General features: G+C 39.8%; 2 protein-coding genes across 6 annotated transcripts in view; one reads left to right on the top strand and one right to left on the bottom strand.

Annotated features, from left to right (window-relative positions):
* Nucleotides 1-13054, bottom strand: part of TMCC1 (transmembrane and coiled-coil domain family 1) — a 114808-nt gene that overhangs the window by 95447 nt on the left and 6307 nt on the right. For all 5 annotated transcript variants that reach the window (XM_039378464.1, XM_039378467.1, XM_039378463.1 and 2 more), the window contains exon 2: nt 3585-3642. The gene's annotated coding sequence lies outside the window, so the exon portion shown is untranslated. The remainder of the gene's footprint in view (nt 1-3584; nt 3643-13054) is intronic.
* TRH (thyrotropin releasing hormone) lies at nt 8005-11679 on the top strand. Its single transcript, XM_027746406.2, has 3 exons — nt 8005-8110; nt 9130-9350; nt 10226-11679. The coding sequence occupies exons 2-3, from the start codon at nt 9155-9157 to the stop codon at nt 10816-10818; spliced, it is 789 nt and encodes a 262-aa protein (XP_027602207.1). The 5' UTR covers nt 8005-8110; nt 9130-9154; the 3' UTR covers nt 10819-11679.

The following is a 13054-nucleotide window of genomic DNA, read 5'->3' as shown; positions in this document are numbered from 1 at the left end:
GAATTTCACATTTTTTTGTGACTCCTGCCCACACTTTTTTTTCTAAGTTAGGCACTCATCTCACACTACAGACAGGAAACAGAAATGCCAAATGTAAACACCTTTAAGCAGCTCTCTGCAAGATTATCTCTGTTCTTAAATTTACACAAGGTCTCACACCAGTCTTGACTCAAAAGCCTTAAACAACCTTTTTACTATTGGAAGACCTGACAGCCCCTGAACATGGGGTGATGTACTTGTAGGCAGAAATGATAAGGGATGTACAGAACTTTTCATTTTGCAGCATTCTGTGAAGATCTCATGCTTAGACAGATCAGAGTTACTCCTGTCTGTCAGAGAGGCGACAAAAGCATTCAGAACTAAGGACAGAGCAGTGAGCTGGGCTGATTCTTCTCACTGCACCATGCTAAAGAGCAGCTGGACCATCACTGACAGAAGCAAGTGAGAGGTGTGAAACACTTAATATAGTTCAGTTCCAGATGAACTACATAACACACTCACAGGTGTAGGTATCCTTAACTTAGCATCCATTTAGCAGTGATTTCCAGTTCCCCATTACAGGCTTTACCATCAAGTAAAGAAAACTGCTACATGCCTTCCTCCTTCCCATGCAACTACTTTGCTCTATACCTGGCCCCAAGCAGAACTGGAATTGATTCTAATGAAGATGGAGTTACTGTTTTCCAATAAAAGTATAAGTAGTTGTAAAAGGTCAATCAGACTTACCCTGACATTGTCTTAGAGATAATTTGTTATTCAAATGACAATGGCACTGTGTTTATTAAGTACAGTTAGTGATCAATGGCACTACCTGCTTATCAGGCAATCCTTGGCATTTTCATAATCTGTCCATACAATAAGACCTGAGCTTCATTTACTCAACATGAGCAGTGGAAGTTCAGAAATAATCACAGATTACTGCTGAGATCTTCCAGAAGGTGTTTTAAAAACAGTCTGTCAGCTTCTTTGCCTTGATAAGCTATTTCAAATGTCAAAATATTGGGTCATATTTTTGAATAATAGCTATAGAAATGTAATGTTATGAAAGTTCTAACTCCTCATCTTGCATAGTGGTCTCTGAATCTGTCATGGAAATGCAGGTCTGAAAGTGACTCCCAGGAGGATTTTTTTACTTCTTCTAGTTGCTTTACTTTTTTTGCAGTTTCTAGATTTGTAAGCATTTTCTAGGTGACCTATAGATCATCATAGAGAAAATTTAACAAAAGGATTGCTTTTACTAATGTGCTTTTCTTATCCCTTTGAAGTCATTCCAATCCCTGCACTCTCTCATACCAAAGTTGAAAATCACTGATGCATTACAGCTGTCTCTACATTCAAGGCTATGAAGACCATCACCAGCCATTCCAGGAGTGCATTCTAGAATTTGATCATACCATTTAGATGCCAACATAGAACATTTCAAATCTGACAGCAGCTACAGACAAGGAAAACAAGAAATCTGGAAGAGAAAACTGTTTATCGAAGTCATCAGATATTTGCAGAAAGAATCCTGTGAAATTGCTGATACTTATTATATACATACATATAATGTATAATTGTGTTCTTGTCACAACTGGTCACAACAAAGCTTCATCGGAGTCCAATCAAACACGAGTTTTCTATTTACCATTTTCTTGACTTAAATTCGCACATCAGGCCAACTGGGCTTGGTGAATTCTACTTGCTCCCTAAAAAATCCCACCCAAATATAAACAAGAATTTTTACTTCTCTCGTCATGACTTGTGACTTTCAAAGCACATCGCAAGCATCAAAAGTCACTGTATCGTATCAATATTGCTCATTTGTGGACAAGGAACACAAAACTCAGGTATTTACAGTCTACCTAACGTCAGTAACCATCTATGAAAAATCTGACTCTGATTTTAACTACAGCTGGATTTCTGCCTTAATGTGCCACTGACAGTCACAGAGCAATTCAATGGGAGAGACAGAAATAGAATCAGCTGTCCCAGTTCTCAGACTCAACCAAATAACCATGTGGTCTCCCAGCTTGGTGCTTATAAAAATACAACAGCTGCTGTAGTTTGCGTCTGCAAACCATCGCCTAACTACTTTTAAATGCATCTTTGTTCATGTTCAGGCTCAGCTCAAAAGACCCAGGGGGAAGGCAGTGAGAAAAGAGCTGAGAGGCATATAGGCTTTGTGCCTCACAGTCTTCTCAGCAGAAGCAAGTATCAAATGACTCAAGGAACTTTACTCCAGCGCTACATGTTCATTCACTCAGCTTCCCTTGGTATGCATGGAGTGTGCCAGCTGGACAGACGTGAAGAGCAACCCACAAGAACATCACAGAAGCCATTTCTAAAAGGCAATACTACTCCTGGTCTCAGCAGGGACCTCACTGACCACATATGTGCCTTTATGGTCCGCTCAAGCATGATGTCTAATATTTGGCCGATGGAACAGCTTTAATAATAATCTCCGCCCCCAAATGGCAGCTGAATACCGACTGATTCTCACCTCACACAGTTTGCTTGTAAACAAACCCATTAAGCACCAGTGGAAAAGCCTATTGTTATTACAATGACTATGAAAGTTATAAAGATGCAAATTACATAAAGGTCTTTGTCATTATGTAGCTCACAGTACAATATCAAAATCATCTTACTTGAACAACTGGTTGTGGGGATCTTCTTCCTCCCCCTCCAGTTTTCTCAGCTGCACATCAATCTTCAACGACTGGGCAGGGGAACAGTTCTACACTGACTGCTCTATGAACTTCCCTCATATTAACCAGGTAATTCACTTAACCCACCAAAGAAGGCACTTCCTGACCTGCTGTGCTCTGCACAATGCAAACATCAGCACTGTATTAGATCTCTGGTGGCTTCCGTGGTTAGTCAAGTACAGGCCATAGCATTTCTCAGTTGACTTCTAGCCACTTATCCACATCTTTGATTCCACCAATCCACACCTTTGATTCCACTAATCCATATCTTCGGTACACTGAAGGCTTGGATTCTAACAGCTTCCAGTTTCACTGGTGTCATTAGTGATGGTTGCAAGTGATGGAATTAAAAAACCCCTAACTATTCTCATTGCCACATGCTCTGCAGACACACTGGGACTAATGGATGGTACCAGAAACTGTAAACTGTATCACTACTACTTGCTAAAACCTTCCCATAAATGGCCCATGCTGGAATTGGACAGATTCCTGCAGATGTCTCCATCCTTCTGATGATGGCAAGTGACCAGCTTTCTTATAAGCCTTTTCTTATACAGGGGAGGAAATTCTTGCCAGGATAAAATGACTGTCTTCTTTCTTCCACGTCCTTTTGCAATACTGCAGCAAAGCTCACAAATCAACTGTAATCTGACCCTCAATGTCTTGATGCTGATTTACAGCTACTAGAACTCTTGAAATATTACATTTATGCCCAGCACAACTGACATGATTACTCCACCCTCTTGCTTGAGCAATCATTTCATACACCTTCAGGTGAATGTAGAGAAGTATGATAGGTGTAGGTGCATATGTAGCTGTATATATATACATTTAGACTTCATTCTAACTCTCTTGGGATAGACAGTTTCAGTTTTACTTTGGTATAGTACTTACCATAACAGGACTCCAATCTTCACTGTTGCTGTGCTAGAGGACTCTTAAAAATCAGAAGCTGAAAAGACAAAATGACTAATTTTACTGCAGGAAGAATAACATGGTGAACAAATATAAGCCATCACAAAATGAGCAGATCAAGTAACTTAGTAACTACTAAGACAAATAAAGGTAATAAAAAAAAAAAAGACAGGAACAGTTAATTAGTAAAACCCAGTAAAATTAGTAAAATTACCTGACAGTGTGAGTCAAACTTTCTTTTGAAAGGAAACTGGATGTTTTCTATCAAACCAAATCAAATTTCCCTGAATCTATTCTTGTATTTTGGCAAGGTAAACTGAGCTGTAAATTTGCTTTGCCCAGTGACTAATTCCCTGTTGGAAGTGAACAAGAAGCTCTTGAGTTCTGTCATTAGCAACTGTGATAAAACGACAGGCTGGGCAGATGGAGTTTTTTGGTGCCTGGAGGGATAGGGTCTTGTTTGTTTCATTAAGTGACATTATTTGGTTTGAAAGATCCTGGACTGTGCCTGCAACAAGAAACAGGGCACAGTGATACTCTTTCTGAAGATGGGCACTTTCTTTCCAAATAACAGGGTTCTCGACTGGAAAACTATAAAATGACCCTGCATAAACATTGTGAAGATAATTACAAAATAAAGGAGCACCACAATGAATCCATTGAGATCTTTAATTCCAAATTGCCACCATCCCAGAAGGAACAAAATGTGAGTTAATCTGACTCCTAAGTATACAATTAAACCTGCCAAGTTCTGGCTCCATAATATGCTGTTTAATATTGAAAAATCTGTCAGTAAACCAGTATGTGGTATTAATGTCATAGTGCTTTGTATTTGCTTCCTTAGGAAATAATAAAACTATTTAGCCAATACAAGCAACATGTTATTTATACACCTTTTGACAACAGTTTTAATGCTGTGTGGGATACTCCCCTTTCCTTCTAATACAATAGCCTTCCCTTTATGGATTGAAATTGGTGAGGGGAGCTGTGTACGTGTTCCATGTGGAATTTACTCAGTAATTCTATTAAGACTTTCCCCACACAGAAATTAATGTTCTCATCTCATTCAATACTCATTCTATTCATTATTTAAAACAGAAGGCCTACTTTCTCTATACATTAAGTTTCCTCAAAGGATTTTCTATTAGTTTCAATGAATTCAAAAGATTAAGCTTCAACACTTCCATGTTTGCAAAACTATAAAACTCTGAGGCTTCTTTTATTTTAGTGATGTCTATAGCCGTGAAAAGCTGACAGTTCTAGGGGATCGTAAGTCCTTTTTAAGTCCTAAGAGAGACAAACTTTCAGACATGAATGCTTTTCCTCAGGTCTAAGAAAGGTTTGTATTCCTGAAAGCTTGCCTCCCTTGTAAAACTATACATCTAAAGATCACCGTGGCTGTACCCACTCTGACACTTTGATGTTGTTAAAATCAAGATGAAGAGAAGCTGGAATTATACCTCTCACAAAAATACGACATATCTTCCTGCAGGGCAAACTACTTGTTGTGATGCAGGAAAAGCTGCATGTTAGGAAGGATCACATGGGAAGAGAGTGAGTTGTCCACCTATTACTGATACCCACCTCTGTCATTTTCTGCATGAGTAGTCCAATTCAAGGAACAAATTGGGAGGAGTGATCTAAATAAGCTGTGCTTTTACTTTTTCCACAGAAAATAAAAGAGCTGATTTGCCTCTATTTCTGTTAACAAACAAGTCATTCCTAATTTACAGCACTGTTAACAAGAAGAAGTTCAGACAGAACAGCTTAGATTTGCAACCATTGCAAGAAATACAATTCAGTAAATATCCAAAAGGATAAAATTATTTAAAGATATGAGAAGATAGAAAACTTCAGTCCCAGTGATAGTGTACACTTAATAAAAATTAACTGAATGCTTTAAGTAGCCAGTGGACATAATTCTCTCAGTCTTTCACACAGAAGTAATGTCATGCAGACAACCTTTTAAATGAGAAGGGTGTGTGTCTTGTGAGGTACTACCAAAAACCCAAGCTGTTTCAATAAAGGAATGATAAGTGAATGGATTCTGATGTCACTTTCTGACTCTACAACTACGGCTCTGTGACAAAGGGCAAGCCACTTAAAAACTCAGCACCTCTCAGTAAACTGATAACAAATGCAATGGCCCTTTAATTCCACACATGAATGTTTTTTTATCTTACAGTTTGAGAACAGAAGAGCAGTTCCCATAACAACTTCTATATTTTGGGATTCCTACAGGGATGGCCATATTGAAAATGAGCAATGTACTTCAGCTAATCTCTGACAGTGACCAGAGCAAGATGTCCCAAGGAAGATGTAAAAATGCAAAAATCTGCCAAGGAGAACTTTCTGCCCGTCTCCAGGATGTCGTAGCTGACTAACTGCACAACACATGAGCGGTTAAATTCTTTAAAATGGAGATCAGACTTGGGTTAGCAGCAGATTTTCTCATTATTCACCTTCAAGGTCTTTTTAGGGACCAACAACTGTATGCCCAGTGACAGACCCAATGCTAAGGCCCAGTTGCTATGAACACCAAGACTGAGCTGGGCGAGTGCTCAGCACAAGGAGGCCCCAGGCTCCTGCTCATCCGTGAGAGTGACCCGACTCAGCCATTCCAGCAACGAGCAGGCTGGAGAGGGGAGGAACACAAACCTCAATCCTCACAGCTCACATGTAAGGGTCTCACTGCTTCGGAACGAGTTGTCTGCCTCTCAGTTTCTTCATTTAGAAGCCTTTTGAGAAGCTGGTGTGCTCTTGAGAATGTTTAAAAGAAAAATAAGGAACTTCATCAACAGAGCTGATGAAGCAGCTCAAGGGACTTGATACACCTGAGACAAAATACAGCAGCTGGACAAAGGGGTCGAGGATCACAGTGGTGTTGAAATGCTGTATTTAGGTGTGAAATGCAGTAGTTGGACATCTCTGTGTAATTCTAGAACCTACCATAGACGTCCAGGAGGACTGGGAGCCAAATCCTGTGCTGACACAAGCTCTGGGCAAGTCTGGGGTGTCAGTGGATTGTGACAGACAGAAAAGTACAGCTTGGAAGGCTCTAGAGTTTGAGAAAAACTCTCCTTCCTACCCACGAATTCATTTCAGTGTCATGAGTAATTGTGCAGTGAGGGGGAAGAAAGGACATTTACACTTATAAAATAAACCTCCAGAAATCTTTTAAAGAGAAGAATCACCTGTGGGGAAAATGAAACTGAAAAAAATGTGGCAAAAGAAAATCAAAACAGAATTCTAAAAATAAAGATGGCATTAAAAATAGACAGTTTTCCACCTGTGAAATAGGAAAAGGACATTTTTCATGAAAAATGAAGACTCTTTGAGGAGCTTAATTTTAACTTTCTTTCTTTAAATAAAGTATTAAAACTCTAAATCAGTTCAGAATAAGACAAAAATAAGTCTAGCAAAGGAGCACAGCTGGCCAGGCTGGAAGTCCTGGGCATTGCACTGTGAATATAATTTTGCACCTGCTGAAAAGCTTTGCATGGAGATGTAGTTGTAACACAGGATTTCACCCCTATTCTCCAAAGGGAGTCCTCAGCTCAAAGGTGTCAAGGAGATTTTAATGAGAACGAAAACAGGCACTTTCCCATTTCATCAATGGTCACTTTAATTTAAGGGCAATGCAGTAATTTTTTTAAACTCAGGTGTCATACCCCAAGAGACCTTAAGGAGGTATTACACCTAGGAAACGCCAAGCAGCTGTGCCCCCTGCATGATTTGTTTTCAGTAGTACTGTGTGGAAGAATATCTTAAATAGACAGGTGGGTTAAAGACAGGGAGTCTTATTTCTAGTTACAATAGTATAATGCTTTTTGAAGCACATAGCAGCAACATAACCATGTTTTAATATCTAACGCTATGCACTCCATATTCTAAAGTACTGTTTGTGGAACCCTATGCCAAGAAAATATGGAATTGTGAGTCAGAAACTGTGTAGTGTCATTCAGAATAAGAACTCATGGTGCAAACTTATTTAAATAAAATCCATTATATTTTTATCATTGTCTTTCTTGTCTAGCCTACCTCTCTGCATTTATTCCACAGTACTTGCTTAACAGAGGACACACAAGCTTAGTTTTGCAGAGAAAAAACTCCTTCTCTTTATCCTGAGTTACATAAAATTCAACATAATCTCTTTAGAGAATGGGAAAATAACAATTTCTGGGAGTCGAGCATGGTTATATGGAGGTCAGCAATTAACTATCCAAGTCTTAAAATACATTCAAAATGCAGCTGAGAGCAGTAAAAAAAGCCCCAACACATCATATCCCCTAAACTACCTCAGAGCTATTTGCATAAAGGGTCCAGAGGCGGTACAGTATAAGTAGGGAGATGCAAGCCATCCAAGGAGCACACAGCAACGGCTCTGTTGGATACTCTGTGTGTCTGTGGCAGCAAAAGGGCAACTTTGAAGCTCAGATGTGCAAACAGCTTTAAAGGACTATCAGTCTCTCGGCAGATGCATCAAGCAAAAATCTGCAAACCAGGTAATTTACCAAGTAATTTCCTTTTTAGCAGATTCTACCTTTCTGTCTAAAGATTGCTCTAAGCCAAACAACCTATGTGGCATTCTTAACATTGTTACCCAAGAACCTCAGAAGCGACAGAATCCTGCCAACAAGAGAGGTAATAAACTCATTCTCTATTTAAAAAATGTGTAGGACTTCATAAAATGGTGCATTTCTTTCATGCTCTGAAGATAGACAATAATTAAGATATATATGACTGCTATACTAGCATTTAAGATGTATTCCATTCTACCGAAGGAAGTCTGCTTACTGTAAAATAACCCCCTAAGTGTGATAGGAATTCAGTGCTAGCAAAAAGAAATAGAAAAGCATTTGTTGTCTGGCAAGAGGTAATAGAGAATATGATTATTATTATCATGTCTCTGAAAAAAATGAGGTGCTTCTCCAGTGCAAGAAATCTCTCTGCCCCACAGAGCATAGCTGTCTTCTTATCCTGACAAATACCCAGGCACACAGCTACTTTAAATGTATAGAAAAAGATAATGAAAAACTAGTAGACTAATAAAGTTTGGCTTTAACTAAAGCTGTAATGAAAGTGCTGCAATTCTCAGTATTATTTTAAAATGAACCCTTAGCAAAGGGAATTGCCTGATGGAGATTGGTAGTGCAGGTATAGGTGTCTGTACCTCATGGGGCAACAGTTAACACTAAGTTCAAGGGAGAAATTATGTTTGTCTCTTGGCAGAAGGCAAAGCAAAATCACTGGCTTTCAAAATTATTTGTGACTCAGGAAGTTAGGTATTTAAAATACTCATATTTATTCTGCCAGAAAAATGAACAAGCGCCTGCTTTTAATTATGAAGAATTTGGAGGATATAAGGTAAACTAGAGGTTAGTAACAGAAATGAGGCAGGATCCGAAGAGACTTCAATCCCTACAGCAGTGCTATATCTGTTTTTCAGTGTCTGGAAATATTGCTGTTATTGCTAGGTTTGTTTGCTCCATCCTCCTCCCCTGCTGTTCTCTGTTCCACACAGAAGCTGCAGGAACCCCCGTCCCACAATGCCATCTATCCAGCTGCCACTGCTACTCCTCTGCTTGACCTTGTGGGGTGTTTGCCTCAACGGGAGACAGCCCCTTCCAGAGGAGAGTGAGACCATGAGAAGGAGTCCTCTGGATGACATCCTTCAGAGAACTGAAAGCCTCATTTTTCAGTCTGTCCTCAAGAAAGCTGAAAAGGATGAAGAAACTAATAAAGGTATATATCCCACTGGGGACATTTCTTTGCTGATGCTGGTATAGCACTTGGCTGAGATAATTATATCCAAGGTATGATTTCCAAGTTCCAATATAATATATCTATATATTTACCACTGTAACTAAGGGGAGGGGAAGAATAAGAGGGCTGCTGCAATACACTGACACAGAATTCTCAAAGGTACTTTCTTCTCTAAGATCTCCCTGCTCAGGCAAGGCTGTACCATCACTAAACAGCTACTACATAATAAAAAGGTAGAAGCCTGTCACAGAAACCCTGCCTGTTTAGCAAGTACCTCCCTAGGGAAGCTCTAAGAGGACACACAGAGGACATTCCTCGGTTGTGGACCCACCTAATGTCAGGTCTAGATGGGAATGCTGCCATTCACCTACTACCTCAAGCCACTGGTTCCTACACCCCAGTAGAAGTAGGCTTTTTCCACAGCTGGGAAGGCTATAGGCAGCTCCAGTGTCTGAGCCTCCCAGCTTGCAGATGCTCTGCTCTCACTAGTCACAGGAATGGAAGGAAACCAGACTTGGGGATTGCAAGAAGCAGCACATAGATGCCTGCCAGCAACAAGGAGCACAGAGCCCTTCCAGAGTGGAAGAGGAGCTGGCCTCAAGTGCTCACAGAAAAAGGTTTCCTCCCTCTTCACATGAATGCTGAGTGTTGGTCATGTAGATCCAAGACCTGAAATATTAAAAAGAATGAGTATGAGATACTAACAGAGTTATGACTGGTAGCTGGAATTACTGAGTTGGCTTTCAAAGATTAGCAGGTTATGATCCTGTACCACAGAATTCCACAAATTCCCATTTCAACTTCCTTAGTGAGGTTTATGGGGACTCATTAACATTATTCTTTTCCTTGGACAGAATCAAAAGCCCCTCTTTCAGAGTGGCTTTCCAAAAGACAACACCCTGGTGAGAAGTACCTAAGCAAACTGGAGAAGAGACAGCACCCCGGAAAAAGAGATGTTGAGAAAGACACATCTTACGGAGACATTCAGAAGAGGCAGCATCCAGGGAAAAGAGAGACAGAAGACAACCTTGATGTCTATCTGGAGCTGAAAAAGCAACAGCCTCCTGGCAGAAGGTCACTGTTGGATCAGATTGCTGACAGCCCTCGGGCACAGCTAACCTACATGAATGAGTTATCCAAAAGACAGCATCCAGGCAGAAGGTATCTGATGTACAAGCATCAGCACCCTAGCAAAAGAAGCTGGAATTATGAGGTAGACCTAAATGACCAATATGGTGAGAAACGCCAGCATCCTGGAAAAAGGCACTGGAATTCTGACAGCTCAGACGATACAGGCCCCTGCAACTTTTTTGAGTTCTTCACCTGTAACAAAGGCAGCTTGTTGCTTGATTTAGTAGATGATGTTAGCAGAGACAGGGCAGAAGAAAAACGTCAGCACCCGGGAAAGAGATCAGCATGGGAGAGTGAAACAGGAATGAGAAAATAATTGTGTACCATTTGCATTTGGTGAAGTAAACTGCCAGATCACTAAAACATTCTGTTCACTCCCTTATGGCTTCCTGCTGCTGACCTCTGCACCTACCTTTCAGTGCATCAGTGTTCCCATTGAAGTTAATGGCTTTGTCACACACTTAAAGCAAAGGGACTGAAAGACACAGTTGAATGGAACAGGAGTACTGAGTCTTCAACTCCTCACTTTAGGAAGTTGAGTGCTTATTTCCTTAGGAGCCCGAACCCCAGAATAATCCAACTATGTGTTCCTAAATGACTAAAACAGGCTCTTAAATTTCTGTTCTGATGCTCCTGAAGTGAAATAATTATATGGTTTCTCACATCAGTGAAATCAGTAAATTAATAGTGAGGGAGAAAAAAGAACAACATGAAATCTAGTAGGTTTTCAGTTCTAAATGATAACATTTGGGAGACTTGAACCCTTGTGCACTACAATCTGTCCAGACAGTAAGCACTGCAGAGAGACAGGAACTGTTTCAACTGGAACGGAATAGATGAGTAACTTCATAGTTTGACTTGGAACTGGCACAGGAAAACCCTTTTCATCTAAGAAGTTGCACAGTGTAAAGGGTTACTGCATCCCTGAGCATCTCAGCTGCAAGTTGTGACCCCCCTGACTGTGTACACCCACGCTAGAACTCCCACCCTGATGTGTCCACACTTCAGTCGTGCCACTTGAAATCATACCTTCTCCTCGGACATTTAACAATGAAGCAAGCAGAGATCCTTTCCTGAGGATTTTCTCTCCTCTCAAAGGAATGCTTTTACTTTCTGTGGTCAGACTCCCAAAAGTGTTTACTTGATATGAATGATTCAATAAATATGAATAGTCAACTCTGAGTGTCCTTACTGGTTGTGTAAACGTACTGCAATAGTGTGAAAAACATAGAACCAAGCCAAGCTAAATAAAGATAAACAAATTAACATCAAAAAGTATTTTTCTAGGCACAATCTTTTTGCATGCTGGTGGTCAGCACATGTTTATACTTAGAACTGTTCTGAAGTGGAAGGATGATTTGCATATAGATAGACTCAGTTTTTAAATATTTACCTATATGGCACACAAAACTATGCATCTGGGCTAAACTCACAGCCATCTTGTGACCTACTTCGTAGGGAACTTGATGAGAAATCTGATTTCCTGTTCATGGGTCTAAACAATAGACTTACTGATTTTTGCAACTAACGTGCAGTTACTGAGTGCTCTGAGTTATTCATGTCACTTCTTGTACATTCAAAGAGGTTACAGCATGTCAGTATTTTGCTAGAATGTTATTTTATAAACAAATGAGTGTAGTTTCCACTGACATTCATCCTTCTCAATACCATCAAGACACATCAGGTGCCTGAAGTGCTCCTTTGAATATGGTTGCTCCCCAGGCAGTACCTTGGAGCTCCTCCTCAGTTATAGAAGTCAGTTTTGCCATATGGTTTAGCTACCTTGAAGAAAAATAATTAATCATTTCAGTGAGTTTCACTGAAGTTAGATGTTCCCAGACTGATCCACACTTAACATGGTCTGTCAAGCAATTTCGAACTTTGGAGATAATATGTGGTTTAATATGTGACAATGGACAGACCTCTTCTATTGACAGGGGGTTTCTAATAAATGCTAAAGAAGTCCTCAGAGAAGATAGCTGGGGACGTTCCATACTCTTCAGCTTCCTTCTGCACACTTTCTGTATATGATGCCTTTTAAAATGTTCTATTTTCTTTTATCAGGGAAAAACAGATTCCTCTGAAGAATACCATTTCATATACCATTTTCAGCAATGAATGAATGCTTTTTAAACCTCAGGGAACATTACTACATCAGACCACATCCACTTGCTACAAAATGTCCAAAATAAGGGAAAAAGAGGAAAGAAGAAATTCCCAGGTGGGTAACAATGGGCAACAGCAAAGCTTACATATTTTAACAATTGTTCCACTTTTTTTAAGTAATTCAAACCATATTTCAAATTGTCCAGATTTTTGTTTTGATCAAAAGTACATTTTCTCCCAGTATCTGCATGAAAATTTCATCTCTACTTATTAATTTCTTTCTGTTGTCTGCAGTGTTGCAGACATACTATCGGTCAAGTACAACGATTCTTTCTCCTACAGATATCGTTCTCAGAGGACTGACTGCCATTTGGAATTTGACAGTCTTGTGACTATGAAGTACACATAAACACAAGTTCTGAAGTTAAGTATTTGTCAGATTTACC

This window comes from Pipra filicauda, unplaced genomic scaffold, assembly GCF_003945595.2.
Source record: "Pipra filicauda isolate LSUMZ 115617 unplaced genomic scaffold, ASM394559v2 scaffold139_size1960392_pilon, whole genome shotgun sequence".
Taxonomy (NCBI): domain Eukaryota; kingdom Metazoa; phylum Chordata; class Aves; order Passeriformes; family Pipridae; genus Pipra; species Pipra filicauda.
Note: the sequence above shows the minus strand (reverse complement) of the source record. Positions and strands in the feature narration are given on the sequence as shown.